Source organism: Monodon monoceros, unplaced genomic scaffold (genome assembly GCF_005190385.1).
Source record: "Monodon monoceros isolate NGI ecotype Baffin Bay Population unplaced genomic scaffold, NGI_Narwhal_1 Super_Scaffold_9, whole genome shotgun sequence".
NCBI classification, from domain to species: Eukaryota; Metazoa; Chordata; class Mammalia; order Artiodactyla; family Monodontidae; genus Monodon; species Monodon monoceros.
The window spans coordinates 31,943,603-31,966,269 of NW_021703786.1; the positions used below are offsets into that span (position 1 = coordinate 31,943,603).

General features: G+C 56.1%; 1 protein-coding gene across 3 annotated transcripts; it reads left to right on the forward strand.

The window, feature by feature from the left end:
• Nucleotides 1-1,077: 1,077 nt before the first annotated feature.
• Nucleotides 1,078-22,223, forward strand: CDC42EP4 (CDC42 effector protein 4). Of its 3 annotated transcripts, none has more exons than XM_029210789.1 (2): nucleotides 1,078-1,276; nucleotides 19,262-22,223. In XM_029210789.1, the coding sequence occupies exon 2, from the start codon at nucleotides 19,378-19,380 to the stop codon at nucleotides 20,431-20,433; it is 1,056 nt and encodes a 351-aa protein (XP_029066622.1). In that variant the 5' UTR covers nucleotides 1,078-1,276; nucleotides 19,262-19,377; the 3' UTR covers nucleotides 20,434-22,223. The 3 variants fall into 3 exon arrangements, with proteins under 3 accessions (XP_029066622.1, XP_029066623.1, XP_029066624.1); XM_029210790.1 differs by lacking the exon at nucleotides 1,078-1,276 and adding an exon at nucleotides 16,037-17,284; XM_029210791.1 differs by lacking the exon at nucleotides 1,078-1,276 and adding an exon at nucleotides 18,196-19,162.
• The last annotated feature ends 444 nt before the right edge of the window (nucleotides 22,224-22,667 follow it).

Here is a 22,667-nt window from a genome sequence, read left to right on the forward strand (position 1 = left end):
GGCAAACTTCAATGAACGTTCAATGTTTGTGGAAGGACAGACACCTGTTAAAGGAGAACCAATTACTAACAGCTAGACCTAAAGACAAAATAATTGGTTAACAATGGAGGGAAAGAGAAGGGGTGGGGGGAGGTGCCTCAGAGAATCAGGAAAGTTTTAGGGCACAGATAAGACTTCAGCTTTGATTTTAGGTGGAAGGGACCTCAGACACCAGCACTGGGGGAGGGTTTACTGGGAGCCCTGTCCGGGAAGGTACCAGCCCAAAGGGACCCACTGAGGGGTCCCATTGAAGGTCAGTGGGAGGGAGTCCGGTGGCCTCTGCCACCCGGATCCCCTTCTCTTAAAACAAAAACCCAGGTGAGGGAGCTGCTAACAGCTAGGGAGCTTTCACTTTGTGCTGTGTACTCTCCTGGGCCACTTTATTAGTAACGATCATTTACCAATGGAAGTTATTCCTCTAAAAAGGTTCTCATAGGATTCAGGCCGCGGGTCTCAGGAGTGCATCGCCCCTGAGGCTCACTTGGAATAGAACTCCGTTTGGGAGGCTACTCAGGAGGCAAGGGACACAGGGGAAAGCAGGAGGATCAAAGGCAGGTCACCAGGCCCAAACCCTTCTCACACCCGCTCCGGGCCTGGCCTCGGGGCCCGGCTCCTCCCCCATCTCGTTTCCCGTAAGAGGCTGGGATGGAATCCACACCCAGGCGGCGCCGACCCTGGGGGCTTCCATCTCCCTCGTCCTGGGTCAGGGAGGGAGGGAGCAGAAACGCCCCGGGGCGGGGGCTATTGTTGTCTGGTCACTGCTCGGAAGGGAGAAGAGCTTCAGGAGGGTCTCGTGCTAGGCCCCCGGGGGGAGTCGCGCCCCTGACCCCGTGGCCCCAGGTTGGGAGTGGGGGGGGGGGGTCAGGGCCGGAGCGCAGCCAGGCGGGGGCGCCCCGGGGCCCCACCGGCCTGGGTCCAGGATGGCCTCCCGGCCCGAACCGCCCCCCCCACGAAGCTCCCGGGGTCTCGGGCTTTCTGATTTGAACCGCGGAGGCCGAGCGGCCCGGCTGAGGTTCCCAACCGCCATTGGCTGCGGCGGCGCGGTGACATCAGCGCGGAGGGGCGCGGGAGGAGCCTGGAAGGGGAGTGTCCGAGAGGCTCCCAGCCCCGAAAGCCTGAGAGCCAGAGAGAAACCGACGCCGCGCGGACATGGGTCGTCGGCCCCGGCGCCTCGCGGAGCCCACGGAGGGGAGAGCGCAGCCGCGCCGGCCCGGCGCTCACGTCTCTGCGGACCCAGGTAGGCGACGGGCACCCGCTTCTGGCCGTGACAGCCACCTGCGCCCTGCGGGGCCTGGGTGGGCTCGGTTGGGGGACCTCGAGCCGCCCTAGGGAGCAGGGGGGATTGAAAAAACCGCGATAGGGGCGGTGGGGAGGGGAGCGGGGCAGAGCTCCCCACTTCTGCGCCCGCCCCGTGTGGCAGGGTTGGGGCCCGGGCGCGTGCGGGGCGGCCCGGGTGTCTGGGACCGGGGCCACGCACCCTGTGTCCGCGCAGAGCGGGGCTGGGGAGGACGGGGTGGCAGAGAGTCCGGCGAAATCCCGCTGCCAACCGACTTCCTCTCCCCAGACTGGGATTCGCCGGTGCCGCCTCGGGCGCTGCTGGGGGTGGGGATGAGGGTGCGGTGGGACTGGGGACCCGGCTTTTAACGTACCACCCCTTTGCCCGGGTGTGTGTCCCTGGGGGCAGGAGCACAGCCCTCGGCGGCGCGCGGCCCGCGGTCTCCCCGGGGGGGGCGTGAGTGCACAGAGTACTCCGTGAATAAGAACCGGAGCTTTCGCCCGTAGGCGGAGGCGTGTACACTAGCTCTCGTACGCGCGCTGCAGCACACGCCGCCCGATGTCCCCGGGCCGGGGAGAAGAGGGGCGAAGAGCTGTCTGCAAGGGGAACGGCCGAGGGAACAAATGCTCTCTCCCCACCCCTCCCTCCCCGCCCGGCCCCCGCCCCGCGCGCCCGCCTCCTCGGGAGACCTGGAGGCCGAGGCGGGGGGAGGCCGAGGCGCCGACCGGCGGGGTGGGGCCGCTTCCGAGCCCGGGAGGGGGCGACGCGCGGGACCCGGCGGAGCGCTCCCGGCCTGGCCACGAGCCGGGAGCGGTCGGTTAATGATTTAATCGCCCGCTTGGGGCGGTGGAACTGGGATCGGCCGTCTCTAGCTCCGCCCCCTCCCTGGAGCGCCCCCCATCGGGGGCACAAAACTGCCCCCCTGCCCGGGCTGCGGCCCGGTGAGCCACTCTGCGGGCCGGGCCGCCTCCGGTGAATGCTGAGCGGGAATCCGGAGCGAGGGCTGGAGGGCCGAGGCTAGGCGGGCTTCCTTGGGGAGGCCGGAGCCCGAGCCGGGGCGTGTGAGCGTGCGTGCGTGCGTGTGTGTGTGTGTGTGTGTGTGTATGTATGTATGCGAGAGAGACTGGGGGAGGGGTGCTCTCTGCTAACTCAAACCAGATTCCTTGTTTCCCGATGAGACGCCGCAGCCTGCGCTTTGGAAGTTTTCTTTTTTTCCCCGGGAGAATGGAGGGGAAATACAATGCTTTTTCTTTTCTTCTTGCAGCCCCTTGCAATCTGACAGGCTCCCACGTCCCTGGGCTGCGTCCACAGTGCCTATTCTTTGCTCTCTATCTGAGCAGTTGAACGGGGCAAGGGTCCCTGAGCTGTGTGAAGCCCCCAGCTCCTCTTTAGGGTGTTTGGGTGCTGGGGGGGGAGGAGTCTCCCTCATCCTTACCCTCAGAGGCCATCTGGGCCAGAGCAAGCTCTCCCCATCCAGCCCGCGTAAACAATGAGGGGCCCGGTTACAGGAGGGCTTCCAGCAATGCAACTTCTTTGCACAGTCTGGGTTTCTAATAACTCCCCACCCCCTCGGCCCCCTTTCTGAGGCTGGGGTGGAGGAGGGGACCACCGGCAGGATGGACTGAATTTTAAGAGAACAAAGAACAGGGCACAAAGGAAGGGGAAAGCCGAGCTGTGGATTTCCCCCCAGGAATGGGGAGTTTGCTGGACCAGGCCTGGACTCAGCCAAGCCTGTAGGTGGCCCCAGGGCTCCCGAAGCAGTAATGGGGCACCCACTCGTGACTTGGGAGGCTCCATCCCTGGGGGGAAGCTAGGACCCTGGGTGAGTCTGGGGGTGCCTGTGGGTTCCAGCTTACATCAGCTGCCCTGTGTGAGCTGCCATGTGACTGACCGATTAGAGTGGTTTATCTCCTCCGAACTCGGACTCTGCCCCTCCAGTCCTTGGGGACAGCTGCTCCTTCCTACAAACAGGGGGTTCAGTGAGCCTTGGGAGATACCCAAGTGGGTTCTCCTGGTCTTCCCAAGGATCCCGGTGACCCCTGCAGGGACTGAAAATAAGACAGTGGTTTGGGGTCTCAGCCCCTCTGCCATCTCCCTGAGTTCCTGGAGTCCCTGCTCACTGATGACCCATAGCTCACGTGACACTCCGTAGCTCAGGCCTGGACTTTGAGCATTCCTTCCATTTTTCTGGGATTCCCACCTTTCTCTTTCTTGACCCCGCTCTTCCATTTCCCTCTCATTTTTCTCACCCCCGCCCACTCACCGATTCTCCTTCCAGTCCGATGTACAGACACACCCAGCCTGCCTCTGTCCTGCTGCCCTCACAGGACTGGAGACCAGGGAGCCCCCAGCACGTGAGAGTCTAGTCTACAAAGTGGGGAGGTGGGGATGGGCAGATGTTGACCTGGGAGAGGGCTCGGAGACCCTTCTTTGCACGTCAGGAACTTTCCCAGCAGGGCCTCGGGTTGGCTCTGGTTCAGGGATCCTAACCGCCTCCACCTTTGGAGTGGTTGATTGATTTCTGCGGCCAGGACAGGCTGTGCCCAGGTGTGGCAGGCAAGATGTTTGCAGCTGGCCACCCCTCTGTCGCTCTCTTCCCTGCCCCCTCTCCTCTGATTTGGAAGGTGGGAATGGACACGGCTCAGAGGCCGGAACTGGCTCAGAGGCCGGAACCGCCAGACTCGCTGTTGGGCTGTGACTCCAGCCTCCAGTGGCTGGAGCTTCCACAGGCTCAGAGGATCTTGTCCCTGTGGGAGGAGGAAGGAGTCTGTCCCTCGGAGGAACAGGATCTGGGTTGATGCCAGAGATAAGGCTCGGGGGCGGAGGGAGAGGGGTTGAGCAATCTGGCCCTGGAAGCTGAGAGAGCCAACCCGGGCCTCTGTCTTCTGACCTATGTACTGGAGGCTTTTCCTCAACCTTGGGAAAAGGAACCGAGCCCTGGACCCTTCTGGCAGAGTGTCCTGAGGGCCAGCACCTCGGGGGTGCTCCGGAAGGCTGGGCCCCTGCCAGCGTGCTCTGGACAGGGAGCTGGGGTGCGGGACTGTGCTGGGAGGGGCTCGTGCGCATGGCTGGCCCTGGCTTTTTCTTGGCTTGCAGGGTGTTGGGAAGGAAGTTGAGCCGTGAGCATCCCGCATTCCCACTCACTGTGTCCCTGAAGCTCTAGCTTAAAATACAAGGAGGCTTGGGCTTCCTTCCAGTAATGTACATCAGAGTCTCCCCCAGGCACCACCAGCTTGCAGCTCAGGACTCCAGGCCAGGGTGGCAGCACCGACATCCAGAGCCCTCCTTTGCCAGCAGGTGGGGCACTGGTGGTCTCCACTCAGCCTCCCAGACTGCAGAAGGGTCTCCCTTTTGGGTCAGGTGAGCACAGTTTGGGGTTACCCAGACTGTAAGAAACTGCTGGCATTTCCCCCTCATTCCTTCATCCCAGGGGCTGAGGGCATCTGAAAAGCCACAGTGCCAGGGCAAGAAAGATCCCTGGGGCTGTATTCAGGGACAGCATCTCTTGCTCAGCCAGGGCTGCCTCAGACCACCGTCTTCTGCCCTGGCCATCAGGGGTGACAGATGGTGTCAGCCAGGGCAGCCTCTAGCCTCCCTGGGAGAGTCTCTGGGTTCTTACACCTGCATCCAGGCAGTTCTGGGGGTAACTGAACTTGGTCTGCAGACCCCAGCTTCGGATCTCCCCAATGTGACAGTGAAGCCAGGCTCTGTGTTCCGGTGTCTGTTCCCTGACCTTCCTTCCCCTCCACGCTCAGGTTTCCACTCCCTGCAGCCCTTCTCTGTTCCTCAGAATGTTGCCCTTGGTCCTGAGGGTTTAAGGCTCAATCAAAGGGTGGGAGTAGAGAGCCAGAGGGAGCACAGAAGAAACTTAGGGCTGGCAGTGCCATTTGTGGACACCTCTAATGAGAATCGGGTTAGGTCCAAAGGACCAGGCTGTATTTTATTGGGGGTCGATCATGTTGAGACTTTGTGCATTATTTGTTGCTGGTAGCTGGTCCCCCAAATTCCTACGTTTGCTAACCCACATCCTAGGGAGGAATTGGAGGGCTTTCTCTTTTCCCACCTCCGCCTCATCCACCGTGTTGAACTGAGATCGGAAGGAGCTGAAGTCCTGTCTAAGAAAAGCCAGGCTCCTCCCGCATCTTGAAAAGGTTAAAGGAGAAGGGAAGGCAGATAGGGAAAGAAGACCAAGTCTCGGGGCTGCTCGATCCCACTGCTGGTCTGGACTACAATCTATAGCTGGGCTTCGGACACCCAGAGGACACCCACCGCCCCGCCCCGCAACAGTTCATCTTGGGGCCCCCAGGGACTTTGAAAGGGGTCATCCTGGGAGCCTTTTGGATTAGGTGTCCTCAGGTGACACTGAAGGTATGTGTCCTCTTTGAACTAGGGGGGTGACCGTGGCCAGAGCGTCACTGGGGATGCCGGAATTCCCCTACCTTTCAAGGTATAGACATAGGGCACCTGCTGAGAAGGAACACGTTATAGCATCATTGTCGCAGCAAACACGTTACGAGTGCTCATTCCTTATGCATCCTCGTGTAAGGGCTTTTCCTGTGTTAGCTTATTTAATCCTCACAGTAGTTCTAGGAAGTACACGGTATTATCAGTGGCTTTGAAAACGAATGAGGAAGCCGAGGCACAGGTAACTTGCCCGGTGTGGCCCAGCCTGCTCTTGATCAGGGCGTCTGGCTCCGGGGTCCCCCAGGCTTGCACGTTCCATCTTGCAGGGTCAAGGTGGAAATTCACCAGCCTGCCCCAGAGCAGCACCAGATGCACCTGGCTCCCTCTGGCGACCCACTCCTCAGCTGAGCACTGTGCTCTGGGTAGAAGTGAAGTGAAACCAAGCAAGGTCGGGCTGATCTGATTTCAAGCCCTGCCTTCTGAGGCCCCAGGCAGGAGGGAGGAGCAGTGGGGCTCCCACCAGGCACCCCTTCCCTGGTTTCTGGCCACACACACACACCCCTCCCTCCCTCCCTCCCTCCCTCCCTCCAGGAAGAGCCTGTAAACGAGGAAAGTTGCTGAATGCCCTTGAGCTCTGGAGTCTTGGCTCCAGAGCCGTCACTTCCTGTCCCTCCGGAGCTGTTGTCATGGGGGTGGGTGGGCGTGGTCCATATTTCCCAGCATTTATCTGCGCTTCCCCTGGAGTGTGGGAGAGCCCAGACTTCAGGGTATTTTAAGCCCAACGCTATGCAAAAGTGTTTGCCCCGTGGATGTTCACACGTCCATAACTTTCATCAGATCTTAAGAGTCCAGCGCCCCAGTGACGCTTATGACACTCCCCTGATACACCTTTCGGTAAAGTGGGAAAAGCCCAGGGTTGAGAATCAGGCAGACTTCAGCAGCTCTGTCCTTAGCAGCTGTGTGACTCGGGCGAAGCATTTAACTAAGCCTTTGTTTTCTTGTCTGCAAGATGGGGGTGATGGTGAGAACTCCAGGGGATTGTTGGGAAGAGTACATGTGATAAAGTCTTTCAGATGCCTAGGACACAGTTACTACTTGCCCCCCCCCCCAAAGGCAGCTTAATCAGAATGAAGCAGCTAGCTTGGTACAGAGTAAAGGCTCAGTGAGGTTCATTCCCTTTCTCATACTTCCTCTGTGACCCATGGTCCAGGGAGGGCATATCCACCTGAGCTCCATGGGTAGGATCTAAGATACCATTTCCCACTCTTTAAACTAGACTAGACATTATATTTTCCAGCAATCAAAGGGTAAATTAATTATCCAAGGTACCGTGTGTTTTCCCACAACTCAGCCTGTCTAAGTGGCTGGTATCGTTTTCCTAAAACTGTAAGAACTGTAACTTCTCTGAGACGGTTGAGAGTATCTGCATGAATCCAGTGGTGAGTATCATGCTTAACAGAAGTACCCCTAGAACAGCACCACTGTCAATAGGAATATAAAGCCAGGCACATAAAGAACTTTGCAGTTTTCGAGTAACCACATTTTTAAAAGCTACAGACAGGTGAAATCAATTTTAATATGCTTTATTTAAGCCAGTGTGTCAAAAATACTGTCATTTCACCATGTAGTCATCAAAAGATTAATGAGATATCGTACATTATTTTTTCATACAAGGCCTTCAAAAATCCAGTGTATACTTTACAACTATAGCACATCTCAATTTGGAGGCTACGTTTTATAAATAACCAGAATTTGGATTTCCTAAAATGTGCCGCTAAAAGGGTAGATTCACACACTCAAGGTGTTTTAAACATACTTCAGTTTTCCGATAACTGAATCAAGCGTTAAATTTTCATTTAAAATAATTAAAATGAAAGAAAAATTAAAAGTTCAGTTCCTTGGTGGCACTAGAAATACTCCAGGCGTTCGACAGCCTGATGTGACTAGTGACTACTGTGTTAGGTTTTGAACAGCACGGGAAATGCCGGGAACAGAGATCTTCACTGTCAGTAGTAGTATTCAACGTTATGTTGGCAAGTGTAGCAAATTTAACGAGCTAAGAGCGAGGAATGGTGGCGGCAGAATTATTATTGGTTGCAGGTGATGGGCTGGTCTACTTGCAAAGCCCGAAAAATTTAATCATACAGTTGATTAGGGTGTGTAAGATAGTACAAAGAGAGATAAATTTTATTTATTTATTTTTTTCCTTATACATTTATTTATTTATGGCTGCACTGGGTCTTCACTGCTGCACGCAGGCTTTTCTCTAGTTGCGGCGAGCAGGGGCTACACTTCCTTGTGGTGCGCGGGCTTCACTACAGTGGCTTCTCTTGTTGCGGAGCTCGGGCTCTAGGCACGTGGGCTCAGTAGTTGTGGCTCACAGGCTCTAGAGCGCAGGCTTAGTAGTTGTGGCGCCCAGGCTTAGTAGCTCCGCGGCATGCGGGATCTTCCCAGACCAGGGCTCGAACCCGTGTCCTCTGCATTGGCAGACGGATTCTTAACCACTGCACCACCAGGGAAGCCCGAGATACAAATTTTAAAATTGTAGCTTTCCCACATACCAGCTACAACCAGTCAGAAGCTATAGCTACATAAAAGGGGCAGGGTACAAACCGCTTTCACAACGAGAGGCCATAACATAACTCAGGATAAACTTGACAAGACGTGTGTAAGGCTTGTAGGAAGAAAACCCACAAAATTTAATGGAGAATGTCTAAGAGACTTGAATAAATGGATATGAAGGCGTGATGCTGTGATACAGTTACTTCTTCCCAAATTAATTTATTGTTTGCTTTCAATGCCAATGTAATTCCGTCAGGATTTCTTTTGGAACTGAATAAAATGTTTCTAAAGTCCATCTGGAAGACTAACTGCATTAGAAAAGACAAGACATTTTCAGAGAAAAGTTAGTGTAGGGATATTATTCTACTAGATACTCAAAACATATTTTACAGAGTTGACAGTATAGACCTGGTTTAGGAATGAACAGAGATCAATAAGCAGAAGAGGAAGTTTGGAGAAACCGTGGGGAGTATCTGTATATATCTGACGAAGGTAGCATTTGACTCTTCACTCATATTTTATAGCAGTTTTATACAGAAACAGTAACGAACTTTACTGTTATATTTTTAATTTCTTATAAAATTGTGGGTCATTTAAAATAGGTAAGCCACAGACATCTTTGTATTTCCTTTGAGTAATTTTTCTCCATGAGTAGTTTTTCATTATTACCTTACCTAGTCGTTTTAGAAGGAGTGAATATTTTCATAAAACTTGGGAGTGGGGGAGGTCTTTGCTTCATAGTACTAAAGCCAGACATTGTACAACAGATTTGACCGTGTAAAAATTAATAAGCACTCTATGGAAAAGAAAACAACAAAATCACCACATGGAAAATGGGCCTATGATACATTTGCAGGAATATTTGCAAAACATAGTCAACATTTTTAAGAGCCTTCATATTTTAAGTCATACAAACCCATTGGAAAAGGTGAAGCCGCCTTGCCCCCGCGCAGAAAACGTGCAGAAGCCTTCAACAAGCAGTTCACAGGGGAGATGATATTTTTTTTAAATGCTCACCCTCTTAGTAATAGAAGGAATGAAAATTATAAGTTTGAGCGTGGTGCTGATTGTGGTTTTGTTGTTTTCAATTCAGCTGAGGACACAGTAACACCTATTGTTGGACACCATCACCCTGTGTTGGTGAGACTGCAACTTGGTAAAACCTTCTGGAGAACAAGTTAGGAAGAAGAAACAAAAATAATTTTACTCACTTATAAGTAGGTATCCTCCAGAAGTAAGGACTTGGACAGACTTAGCTGGAAGGCTGTTTGTTACAGCGTTTGAACAAAACTGAAACAACCTAGCGTTCATCAGTGGTCTGCTGGATGTAAAACTGAGGCTCTTAGGACTTAATCTAAAACAGTGTAGCGTTAGTTATGAACATGTAACTATTTTCACTCAAACATAAACAATGGTTGGCTTTATTCATCCCTCTACAATGGAAAGTGCTGCTTGTATTAAAAAAGAGGGAACATGTCTAACTCAGCACAATCCCAGAGAAGTAGCACACAAGTCCCTTACAGAATTTACAGTTTGAATAGATACATTTTAGAAAGTAACAAGAGATAGGTGAAACGAACACTTTCTTTAACCCAGTATATTCCAAATTTTTTTATTTTTATTTTTTTATTTTTTGCGGTAGGCGGGCCTCTCACTGTTGTGGCCTCTCCCGCTGCGGAGCACAGGCTCCGGACGCGCAGGCCCAGCGGCCATGGCTCACGGGCCCAGCTGCTCCGCGGCACGTGGGATCCTCCCGGACCGGGGCACGAACCCGCGTCCCCTGCATCGGCAGGCGGACTCCCAACCACTGCGCCACCAGGGAAGCCCGTGCCCACTCTTTTAACTTTGCTGGGCGAGCCCTGGCTTCTGCTTCAGGGTGGTCCTCCCCACCTCTCATCTCCCGGGGGATCAGAACATTGGGAGGGTCCTCAGAGCAGGAAGCTGGGATGAGATCTTGTGTAAGGAGGAGCCCATCCGAACCATCCCTGGGAGCAGGTCTCTGATGGGGGAGTCAGTCAAGAGAGGCTTGGTCCCAAGGTCTTATCTTAGATGAACAGCCTCCCTAATCCCACCCTACCCCCATGCCTCCGTCCATGTGCCGTGTTCTCGGCTGCGGACATCTGAATAAGCTAGAGAGCATCGCCTCATACAGAAAAGCTTGTGCTCCAAGGTCTGCCAGAAACGGGCTCACACCACCATTTAGTAGCTGGGAGAGTGAGCGAGGGCATTCGTTCCATGTGAGCCTCAGTTTCTCTTTACGATGGAGGCAATCGTGACACCCTCCTTGCAGGGTCAGAGGCACAAATTTAACGAAGTCCGCGCAATGCCTGGCGTGCAGCAGGCACCCAATCAATGAGAACTGCTGACAGCGCTGCCATTTCTGCCTTACAGGTGGTCACGGGCAGCCAGTGGCTGGAGCACGGGGGAGGCCTTGTGTGACCCCGCCCCTTCTCGTTTCCTCTGCTGTTTTGTAGCCATCAGGAGAGCTGAGCCGGGGCGGTGGAAGCAGCAGAGACCGAACCTTCACCTGCCCAGTGGAGGCCATGTGGGAGGGAGGCTGGCCTCCAGCTTAGGGCCTCAGTGTCGCTGGAAATTGGCCATTCTCCGGGGTGGGGGTGCGGGGATCGTTATTTTTCATCTGCTCAGTTGCGGGGGCTCAAGCAGCTGTTGGGAAGCTGGTTCTTTTGGGGGGTCCTAAGCTCCCTATTTCCCCTGCCACCAGGTTTTATAATAGATTGCCTACTTTCTCCTCCCAAGCAACTTAAAAATAAAACGAGGATGTGATAAACTTGTCCATCTGGGGTAGATGCAGATTTAGGGGGACGAGAGAGAAAGAGAACAGACCTCGACGGGAGATTTTTCGATATGAGAGTGTGTGGTCTGAGCCCTGCGCTCCCCCGCCCGGCCCCCACCTGGCGCCTTGTAGGGGCTGCAGCTGCTGGACCCTGAGAACTTGAGAGTTTAAAGCTGGTTTGGAAATTAAGATTTTTTTCCTTAAGCCTTTGATGCTTTGGGATTTTTACTATTATTATTATCCAAACAGCGCTACCACATTAAAGGAAACTTAAAAAGGAAAAAGCCCGTTTTCCTCTCAAGCCTGACATCACTCCTGAATCTCTCTGCCTGTCCTTTTGCCTTTATTCGTGAATGTGTATGTGTGTGTAGTTTGTGATCACTGTGTAAACAAGCCTAAATTCTGCCTTTTTTCCTTCCACTCGATGTCGTCTGGTAAACAGTTTTCCACGTCCTGCGTGGTCTTCGCTGACCCTGCATTTCACGCCTGCAGGATAATCTGTTGAGTTAATGGCTCCTAGTTTTCTCAACCGTTTTCTTCTTGTTGGGTGTTAGGTTGTTTCCAGTCTCTTGCTATTATGAATAAGGCTTCAGTGACTGTCTGTGTCAGGGACTTTTTTCTGCTTTGAAATAGTTCCATAGGGCAGGTTTCCCGCCGCGGGCACTCCTGAATCATTCTTGACTGAAAGTCTACTCAAAGAACCTGCCGGAATTGCCGATGCCCCAAGACCACCCTGTCCTGGGACCACTGTCTCTGAGCAGCATTTGCTCCCTGTTTTTTCTCTTCTTTTAAAATTAATTAATTAATTACTTATTTATTTTTGGCTGCGTCGGGTCTTCGTTGCTGCGCGCGGGCTTTCCCTAGTTGCGGCGAGGGGGGGCTACTCTTCGTTGCGGTGCACGGGCTTCTCATTGCGGTGGCTTCTCTGTTGCGGAGCACGGGCTCTAGGCACACGGGCTTCAGTAGTTGTGGCTCACGGGCTCAGTAGTTGTGTCTCATGGGCTCTAGAGCGCAGGCTCAGTAGTTGTGGCACACGGGCTTAGTTGCTCCGCGGCATGTGGGATCTTCCCAGACCAGGGCTCAAACCCGTGCCCCCTGCATTGGCAGGCGGATTCTTAACCACTGCACCACCAGGGAAGCCCTGGTCCCTGGCTTTGTACCACTCTCCCTGCCTGGTGGCACCTAGTACCTGCTGTTGGGTGGGAGGGAAGTCCTTCCCCTCCCCTTTCCAAGCTCAGTGCCACCAAGATGGTAACAGACACAAGAAGGTCTAGCCCGGTGCCTGGCAGTGAGTCAACCCCCATGGTATCTGCAAAGGAACTTTAGAGATTGGGAGACAGGGGACCTGGGTGCCGGTGCCATCTGGGCCCCTCACCAGCTTCTTGGCCTTGGGCAAGTACTTTTCTCCACCCTAGTAGCCCGCCACCGGGCTGGATAATCTCTGGGTGTCCTCCGTCTCAGTCTTAGGAACCTCTGAAGTTGAAGGCATCGTGGATGCCTCCGTGGGAGTCACGTGACATCATGGGTACTGTATTGTGGCACCCGCAGGGGTGTGCAAAAAAATCCACTGAGATGTGATAAGAAAACACCAGAACTTCTATGTCACATATTGACTTTCTTTAAAAGAAGGAAAACTGAAACATATTCGTTGCTGCATGGATTGACAATAGCCATGTATATAAGCTATAAAAGATACACGTGTGTGTGTGCATAAATTACACGCTCCCCGTTTTGATGTGTGGAGGCCCCTGCACTTTGGGTCCTGCGGGGCTATTTTAGTGGCTGGAGCCCAGGTGTGGGAATAAAGCCTTCCATCCATGACCCAGGGCAAATCTCTGAATTGATCCTCTCTATCTATGAGTGGGGTTGCTCCACACCCAGGTATTTTAAGGCGATATTTGACACAGATACACAAGTAGTACAGGAGTTATAATAGTGATATTTCCCGTTTCTATCCTGGGCTTTTTTTTTTTTTTTTTTTTTTTTTTTAATTTAAATGTGGATATTCAGGCTCAGATTATTTTAAGACGGTGCTTCCTACCACCCTGGTGCAAACGGCGCACTTTCAGATATGAGAGGGCTTGTGGCAGTGTTAGTGAAGGAACTAAAAGATTCTAAATATACTGAAGTCAGCTAAAAATAACCACACAGCCCCCACTGAAGTTCCTCCTGTTGTGTGTAACTGTGCATCAAAGCACCCACGGTTCTCATCCTTTCCCTGTGCTGCCCATCAGCTGTTGGAATGAAACAGTCTTCCCCTTTCTCTGGGATTCCTTATCTTCACAGGATAGGACTGGGGAGCATTCCAGAAAGCGCTGGATCTTTCTCTGGCGACAGAAGCCAGAGCCCCTAACCTCTCATAGGGCATCGTGGCCCGCGTCGCGCTGCGTTTCCTGCACAGTTGTTCCAGCTGACGGGTGTTGTGTAGCAGAATGCTTCCCCCGTTTTGGCAAAGTCAAGTTCTTCCTGGTGGCAGAAAGTTGGTCGCACCCCGAGGGAAAGGTCCCTGGCCTGCCGGCTGAGACGCACCCCTGGCAGAGGACTCCTGGGCTCGAGCTCCCCTTTGAGTCCGCCCTCCCTCTCCTCCCCTCTCCGGGCCCTCAGCTCCTGGTGTCTCCAGCTCCAAAACCTGCCCTGGATGTGCCCCACTCTGTCCATCTCCTTAACCACACCCTCGTCCTGGCCCCCATCCTCTGCCCTGAATTCCTGCTTCCCCTCCTCCATGCCTCCAATCCAGCCACTGCCATGGGAACCTCCAAACACACAGATGGGATGGCTTCCTGCTTAGGGAGGTTTCCTTTGGTACCTAGAACGCCATCCGAACTCCGGCCTGGGCTCCCTGTGAGGGCCCTGTGTGACCTGGCCCCTGGGTTTTCATTCCGTTCCTCAAACGCAAGCTTGTTCCCGCCTCAGGGCCTTTGCACGTGCTGTCCCCACAGCTCGCATGTTCTTGGCGTGCCTGGTTCCTTCTCGTCACTCGGTTCTCAGAGGGGCCTCCCACAGCCCGTAACTCCCGCTCTCACCCTCCCTCGTTACCCGCTTGACCCTGAGGACTACAAGATTCTGTTTTATTCGCTTGTTTACAGCCCCGTCGCCCACCCACCCACACTCACACCACAAGTGTGCCCAGGAAGTCTGGGCTCATCCGCCTCGTTATTTTCACTGCTCTGTCTCCAGGGCCCAGAGGAGTTATGGGGAAATTGGTGGGTGTGCAGTAAGTCAGTGAGTGAGGGAGTGAGTGAGTGAATAAGGGAACGAAGCCACTTGTATCCAGTCCAAGCCACGACCGAAGTCATCGTGTCAGATGCCGCGTTGCTGGGGGCTGGAATCGGACGGGGTGGGTGGTGAGGAGGGGGCATGGTGATGGAGGGGCTGGCTGCCCGGTGGCCGTGGCAGTGGCCATTGAGGCATGTGTGCTCTGTGTGCCAGGGTGAGGTTCCAGGTCAGCTGCACGGCGGGAGCCCTGCCTGGCTTCCCCGGGAGAGCTCGGGTCTGTCTGGGAGCTGCTGGGCTGAGGTGGGAGGGCAGCGCTCTCTGGACGGTCCGCCGGGGAGGATGAGGAAGGGTCCAGGCCAGGGCTGTCCTCTCCCGTCCCGGGAGCTGAGCTGAGCTGAGGGTGTGCTTGGTGTCGTTGCAACCGGGGGCCTGGCCTTGCGGGGAGGGCTCGTCGCCCCTGGCTTACGGGAATGTCCTGTGGACAGTGGGCCAAGGGTAGCGGAATCTGATTCCGGCAGAGGCTGGAGAGATGCGAGTTGCTGCTCCATTTTCCCTTGCTCTGCCAGGAAAGGGGGATGTGGCTTCCGGGGTGGCAGGGTCGGGGAGTCCCCCCCAGGGCGGGCTGTGGGGAGCGGCTGCCTGTCACCTGGCGGCCTGTTTTAGCCACTTCCCCAGAGCTGGGTCACAGGGCTTAGCCACGCCCCCTCCCGAAGCCGCGGCTCTCTGTGCACAGTCCCTTTCCGGGTGGGTGCTCAGGTCCCCCCCCAAACTTCCCCCAGGACTGGCCCAGGGAACCTGCTCGTACTTATACTCAGAGTTCCACCTCCTCACCCCCAAATTGCCCTCTGTTCAAAGCTTAGGGTGACAGTGTCATGAGGGTACCATGAAACCAAGGATTTAAAACAACCCGGTGAGTGAGCTCTTGCCAGCCCTGAAGCCCGGCCTGTCCAGCCTGAGCTCTAGCTGTAGGGCCCCAGGGCTGCTGCAGCCCCTCCTTGCTGGGCTGGGGGACCAGTGGGGGCCTCCGTCTGGGCCCCGGCTCTCAGGACTCGGGACATTTTCATGCTGGACACTGAAGAGGGTTTGGTTTCTCATAAGCCGCAAAGCCTCGTTCCCACACCCTCAGGGAGCGAGACCACAGAGGGCAGATAAGCACTGGCCGGACCTGCTCTACCTTCCTGGGCTGTGCGGCTGTGCAGGGGCCTAGGCACCTCCCTGCCGGCCCCTCTTATCCAGATCTCGAGCTCTACCCTTGAGGACGTGCCAGGGGTGGGGGCCCTTCTGTCCTGTAGCCACGATGGCCAGGATGCCTGGTCCCTGCCGGTGGCCACAGGGGTCTGCACCATCTCTGCCGAGCCCTGGGCAGCTGGGCCTGCGGTTTCCCTTTCTGTTCTTTTTAATAAGCACTTAAGATCAGGGAAACCACAGTGCCTGACGCTTACTGGCTCTGGGGATTCCTGCCGTTACTTTGAAACCCTTACGCAACTCTGGAGCTTCATGTCACTGATCCCACAGTTCTGATCCTTTAAGTTCCCTCCCTTCCCTCCTTCCCTCCCTCCCTCCCTCTCTCTCTTTTTTTTTTTTTTTTTTTTGCGGTATGTGGGCCTCTCACTGTTGTGGCCTCTCCCGTTGCAGAGCACAGGCTCTGGACGTGCAGGCTCAGCGGCCATGGCTCACGGGTCTAGCCACTCCACGGCATGTGGGATCTTCCCGGACCGGGGCACGAAGCCGTGTCCCCTGCATCGGCAGGCGGACTCTCAACCACTGCGCCACCAGGGAAGCCCCTCCTCCCTCTCTTTTTTATTCTTTCTTTTTTTCAGTTTTCTTTCTTTCCTTTTTTAAAATTTGTTTGTTTTTCTGTTCACCTGGTGATTACTATATGTTTTATTTTCACACGTGCGCGCTCACTCCAGGGCAGGGTTGCCTCCCAGGGGACACTTGGCATGTCTGGAGACATTGTGGTTGTCACAAGCAGGGGAGGGATGCTACTGGCATCTGGTAGGTAGACACCAGGGATGCAGCAGAACATCTTATAATGTGCAGGACGGCTCCCACAGCAGAGAATTCTCTGGCTAAAGTGTCAGCAGTGTCAGAATCTGCTCCAGGGTAATATAGGAATCTTCTTGAGGCAGCGGCCAGGCTTCTCCTTTCTCTGGTCTCTTTCAGCCAGAAGTGGGGAGGGTAACTGACCGGAGATGCTACCCACCGAAGGCCAGAAAGAGGCCTGGCATGGAGTAGAGAGAGCACTGGACCAGGAGACCGGCTTCCAGCCCAGCTCTGCTCTTAGGCACATACATCTGGATAAGTCACTTTGCTTCAGTGAACTTGTTTTCTCATCTGGAAAATGGAAGAGCTGAAGAACACAGGATTCTGTGACCAGAGCCAGGAGCTGAACTGCAGGCAGGTTGAAGATCCGGACCCTTTCTATTCTTGCTTCACTGCCCTGGTGGCAGCAGAAGCCCGAGGGATTCTCCAGTACCAAGAGTGCCTTAGAAACCTGGTTTGATTTTCTTCTATGCCGAACGTGTCTGAGGCCGACTCACTCCATCCTCCTTTTCTCTTGTTTAGCCAAAGAGAGTTTTCCCCAACGTTGGCCTGAGAGCCCATGGCTGGCCCAGAGGGTCACATATGGTGACTCTCTCCTGGAGCGATGTGGAGGGGATGACCCTAAGGCCAGTACTTTTCACGTGTCTAGTTTAGGCGTCAGCAGACTATGGCCCAAATCTGGCCCACCACTTGTTTTTATATATAAAGTTTTATTGGGACACAGCCATGCCCATTTGTTTACATACGGTCTACTGCTGCTTTCCTACCACTGCGAAGGTGGAGCTGAGAAGCTGGGACCAAGACCGTGTCAGTCATGAAGCTGAGAACCTTTGCTGTCTGGACCTTTATGGAAAACGTTTGCCAAAACCTGGTCTAGCTGTTCCGTGACTTAATTGTTTAGACGTCAGATCCCAGGGCATGGGCAGGAGCGAGGGGCCGGCTCAGAGGTAGGGGAAGCGAACTTTCCTGAGGGTCTGGGGGGAAGGAGGAGAGAGAGGAGGGGGAGCTGACCGACTGTAGTGGGTCATCTCAAGGCCTTTCAGGAGTCCTCACCTGAGTCCGCCCAGCCGGGCTCACCTGTGTGGCAGGTGAGCCCCGGTGTCTCGCCACCCTCCCCTGTCCTGGAGCGACAAGCGCTATGACTGCCTGGGGGTTGGGGGGGACCATCTGGCTGGGCATCACCAGCAGGACAAGGAACAAAGAACGAGAGCGAGGGGAGGGGGTTAGAGGGCACAGAGAGGTCAGGCTGGGAGCCCTGGAGCCGGGCCGTAGGCTGAAGTGACCTTGTTCTTGGGCTCAGGAGGGCAGAAAGGGAGCAACCCAGGGGCTGGGGTGGAGGTGGGGGGTGGGAGGGAGGTGTTGGCCTTTCAACAGGTGTTTGAGGATCGACTGTGCCACGCACTGCTGGACGGGATTCAGCGGTGACAGGCCCTTTGGAGCCCTCCGGAAGCTCATAGTTCAGTGGGAAGATGACAGTCAGGCCGAGCCGGCAGCGGTAGAATGACAGAGCCAGTGCCTGCTGGGAGCAAGGGCGTCCACAGTGCTGGGGGTCGGGCAGGAGGTGGTCGGGAGGTCTCACCCGGGCTAAAGCAGCTTTACTGGAAGAAGTGACAGCTCAGCTGAGCCCTGGAAGACGTTGGGTGAGCCAGGTGACAGGTATTCTAGCGGGGAGCTGTGCATGTCCAGCCCTGGAGTCCGGGAGACGGAAGCTCAGGGCCAGGGTGGACCACAGGGGTAGGGGAGCAGCGAGGAGTGAGGCGGGGACCGGGTGTCGGATCGGGGGGTCTGCACTGGGGTCCGGGTTTTGATTTAGCCAAAAGGTGAAGGGTGGGGGAAGGGGAAGCAGGGCCAACTGGGATGTGGTGGCCTAGCTTAGGGCAGCATGGGGGGTGAGGAAGAAACCCGGTGGGACATCCTGGGTTGCCCTTGGCAACAGGGAGGATGGGCCTGGAATGTGGGGGCCGATGAGAGCTGTGCTGTTAGCAGGACTGGTGGCCCAGGACCACCCCCTCACCCGCCAGCCTTGGTTAAGTCCCTGCGCCCACATCACCCCACTCTGCTCAGCCCTGCGCTGCTGGGTTTAGCACTGGGGGCTGGTCTGGCTTCAACACTGGACTTCAACTTGGCCCTTGCCAGGAGCTGCATGGGTGGTACCCGCCAGGAGATTTCAGAGGCTCTCCTGGCCTCCCTGCTGATGCTTTTTGGCTCAGGTTAATCACCTGGGGGTCTGCATTCCCGGGGCGCCTCGGCCATCTAGGGTTTAGTCTCCGCCTCCCTGCACCCCTAGTGATTGAAGACACTGGGAGTTTCCCAGTCTTGGTCTCTGAGAGGCGGAGGGTGGATCCTTGGCAAAGAGCTCGGGGCTCCACTGTGGAGACGTCGCAGGCAGGATCCTCACCTCGGGACACCCACCACGGGCCAGAGGGCTGGGGAGCTGGTCCTGTGGGTCCCGGCAGCTCCACCCGATTCTGATTCACAGAGTGAGCTGCCGCCCACGTCTGTGGAGCACGTCTGTCCCAGGCAGCGCCTCCCTGGGGCCTGTGCCCTCCTCTCCCTCCTCTAAGGACCGTGACTCAGAATGAGGTGTCCACTGACTCCACAGGGGCTGAGGTCAGGCAGCAGGGAGAACTAACTTACAGCGTGTCTCCGGACCGGCTGTTCACTGGAGTCACGTCTCTCCGGGTCGGCTGCCTGGAGTTGCCTGTGTACCTCCGCCTCTAGGGGCATCCTGGTTGCGGGGTGCGGGAGGCATTGTCCTTTAGAAGAAGGCTCTCTCGCTCAAGTCTCAGGGAGAGCGTGCCTGTGGCTACTTGAGCTCCAAAGAGGTGAGCGGAGGTTTAAATAACAACCACCCCTGGGCAGATGGGCTTTTGTGCTGAGCGGACAGCTGGGTTAACCCTTTCCCTGCTGTTCTCTTCTTGCAGCCCTATGATCTCCTCCTTATCGCCCCCTCCGCCCGCCGGACTTCAGATCTGACCTCAGATCCGCCTGCTGTCTCTGGAGGGGACCCCCTCCTCCCCTCCCCCGTCCCCCCGGCAAGATGCCGATCCTCAAGCAGCTGGTGTCCAGCTCCGTGCACTCCAAGCGCCGCTCCCGAGTGGACCTCACGGCCGAGATGATCAGCGCCCCGCTGGGCGACTTCCGCCACACCATGCACGTGGGCCGGGCGGGGGACGCCTTTGGGGACACCTCCTTCCTCAACAGCAAGGCTGGGGAGCTGGACAGTGAGTCCGTGGACGAGCAGGCCGCCGCCTCCTCCAAGCGCGGCCTCCTGTCCCGGAAGTTCCGGGGCAGCAAGCGGTCGCAGTCAGTGAGCAGGGGCGACCGGGATCACAGGGACGTGCTGGGCCCCCTGCGGGACTCGGCCCTCTTCGTCAAGAACGCCATGTCCCTGCCTCAGCTGAACGAGAAGGAGGCCGCCGAGAAGGGCTCCAGCAAGCTGCCCAAGAGCCTGTCCTCCAGCCCCGTGAGGAAGGCCACGGGGGAGGGCGGCCCGGAGGAGGCGGGGCCTCGGCGGAACGGGGCCTCCGCCCCCCACTCCCCAGACCCCCTCCTCGACGAGCAGGCCTTCGGGGACCTGGCGGATCTGCCCGTGGTACCCAAGGCCAGCTTTGGGCTGAAGCACGCCGAGTCCATCATGTCCTTCCACATCGACCTGGGGCCCTCCATGCTGGGCGACGTCCTCAGCATCATGGACAAGGGGGAGTGGGAACCGGAGGAGGAGGGGGAGGCCGGTTGCCATGGTGACGAGGACCCAGCAGGCGGCCCCACCCAGGCTCCCCCGCCGCAGGCGGCAGCCCCTCCCCCGGCGAGGCAGGAAGGAGCGGGGGGCCCAGACCTGCCCGCGCTGCCGTCGCGTGCGCTGCCGGAGGAGGGCTGGGCCGCGGGGGCCCCCAGCCCCGGCTCGGCCCGCAGCGGGGGCAGCAGCCACACCACGCGGGACAGCAGCTCCCTGTCCAGCTGCGCCTCGGGGGTCCTGGAGGAGCGCAGCCCCGCCTTCCGGGGGCCGGACCGGGCCCGGGCCGCTCTCCCGAGGCAGCCGGACCCCGAGTTCTCCTTCATGGACGAGGAGGAGGAGGACGAGATCCGAGTGTGAGGCCGGCTGGAGGTGGGGGGGCTCTTGGCTTTGTCTCCTCCCTGTGCCCCCAGCCCTGCAAGGTCAGCCAGGAGCTCGGCTGCGGGCCCCAGACAGACCCTGGACCTCATGGATAAGGGGCGCTGGCCGAGCCTGGGGGCCCTCGGAGGACTTGGAGCTGGCTCGGGTGCCTGACTGCTTTGCACAACCTGCGCTGCCTGAGCTCGTAGGACGGGGCAGTGTTCTCGCCGCAGGACTCGGCTTTCCTGTCCCGGCCTGCGGTGGATTTCCGCTGTCAACTTGAGTCTCTGCCACGTGCAGCGATAACAGGGCAGCCAGGGGCGGCCCAGGGGCGCAAGGGCTAAGGACACTTGACCTGCCTCTTTACTCCTGGCGTTTCTGTTGTGACCGGCGGTGGCCGCCGGAATAAACGCCCGTGACGGGTCACAAGTCCCGGCCCCTCCCTCCCTCCATCCCCAGCTCCTGCACGGGGAGCCACACGGAGGAAAGGCGGACCGAATGTGTACACTCAACGCGACCCCTTCCTCGGGGTGAGAACAAGATGCAGAACGGAAGGAAGGCCCCGGGGCATCTTGAATTTTCAAGAGGGGGCCCTTGCAGGATGACACTAGGACAGGCTGCAGCCCTTGCTCAGTCCCTCTGGGTTTGTTTGTGCTTGTTGTGTTTAAATCTTTTTAGAACGATACCAGGAACGTGTTTGTAGGCCTGCCACCAGAAGGGAAACGAATCCTTTTAGAAAACCTTTATACTAAGTGCTTCCAAACTTTATTTAGAACCGTATGGGGTGGAGGTCTGTGCGTGTCTGTCCTCGGCCCCCTCCCGCATAGCTATTAACAACAACAGTGTAGAAAATTTCTGGGAAATGATTATTAAAAAAAAGGTCATTCCTATAGGGGGATAAAACCTCTTTTGACTGGGTTGTTCAACCCCCGACTGACTACATCCCTTTCCTTTCTCAGGCCTCTGCCAGCAGAGCCCCCTTCCCCACTTCTGAGTCAGTGGTCCTGAGGGTATAGGGTTGCCAGATTTAGCAACAAAACAAAACAAAAACCAGAATGCCGAGTTAAATTAGAGTTTCAGGCATGCAAAGGATGATTTCTTAGTGTAAGTATGCCCCATGCCATGTTTGTAATACACTCATGCTAAAACATCAGTTGTTGTCTTTCTGAAATTCAGATTTCACTCTGCGCCCTTAGAACCCCACCCAAGGGGATTGAGTGGAGGTTGGGTGCGAGCCCCCAGGATTCATGGATGATGATTTTTTCTGTCCTGGCAGCAGGCTGACTCCACCTTCTCCTGTCGCCTTGCAGCCAGTGGAGGGAGGGGGACGGACAGAACCGCCACGGGGTCCAGCCAGGGCTGGCGGCGGGTGTAGCTGCCCTAGCCTCCTGAGTTTTGCCAGATCTGGACTCAGACACCACCTTAGTTCTTGAAATGGGTGCTCACTGGTTCCCAGCCGTGCAGCCCCTGCCAGCTGCTGCCCTTGAAACCCATCTAGACAGCGGTCAGTTCCAGATTCTAAACTGTATATTTTTTTTTCCGTGAAAATGTTAAAACAGCAAGGAAACATTAAAATAAAAGGCCTTACAGCATGCCTGGTGTCTGTCTCTGCTTTTTGTGGGGGAGGGGTGGATAGGAGTGAGGGTGCGGATTCAGGGTGCTGGGGCTGCCCGAGCCCCGACGGCACTCGGGGGCCTGAGGTGGCTTCTCTCTCTGTCTCTTTGGGACCCGCCCCTCCTGCACTACTCTCCAGCTTCTGGAAGGACAACGCCTCACGTGCCCATCAGCCTGGGCAGGCCCTTGTGGGCTCTGGGATTTGGTGTCCCGACTGCCACTTACCACTGGGGGCCCTCGGGCACTTAGTCATGCAGCCACTTTGTGCCTCATCCTCCCCATCTGTTAAATGGGCATCGTGCTGTTCTTACAGGGCTGGGCTGCAGACGTGGTCACTGCCGTGGTGTTTGCCAAGTTTTTTTAAATTTTATTTTATTCATTTATTTATTTATTTGGTTGCACCAGGTCTTAGTTGCGGCAGGCGGGCTCCTTAGTTTCGGCTCACCGGCTCCTTAGTTGCAGCACGTGGGCTCCTTAGTTGTGGCAGGCGGGCTCCTTAGTTGCGGTTCCAGGGCTCCTTTAGTTGCGGTTCGCCAGCTTCTTAGTTGGGGCACGCGGCCTCCTTAGTTGGTGGCATGCAAACTCTTAGTTGCGGCACGCATGTGGGATCTAGTTCCCTG

Coding starts and splice junctions, on each gene's coding strand:
- CDC42EP4 (XM_029210789.1), top strand. CDS start 19,378: ATGCCGATCCTCAAGCAGCTGGTGTCCAGCTCCGTGCACTCCAAGCGC.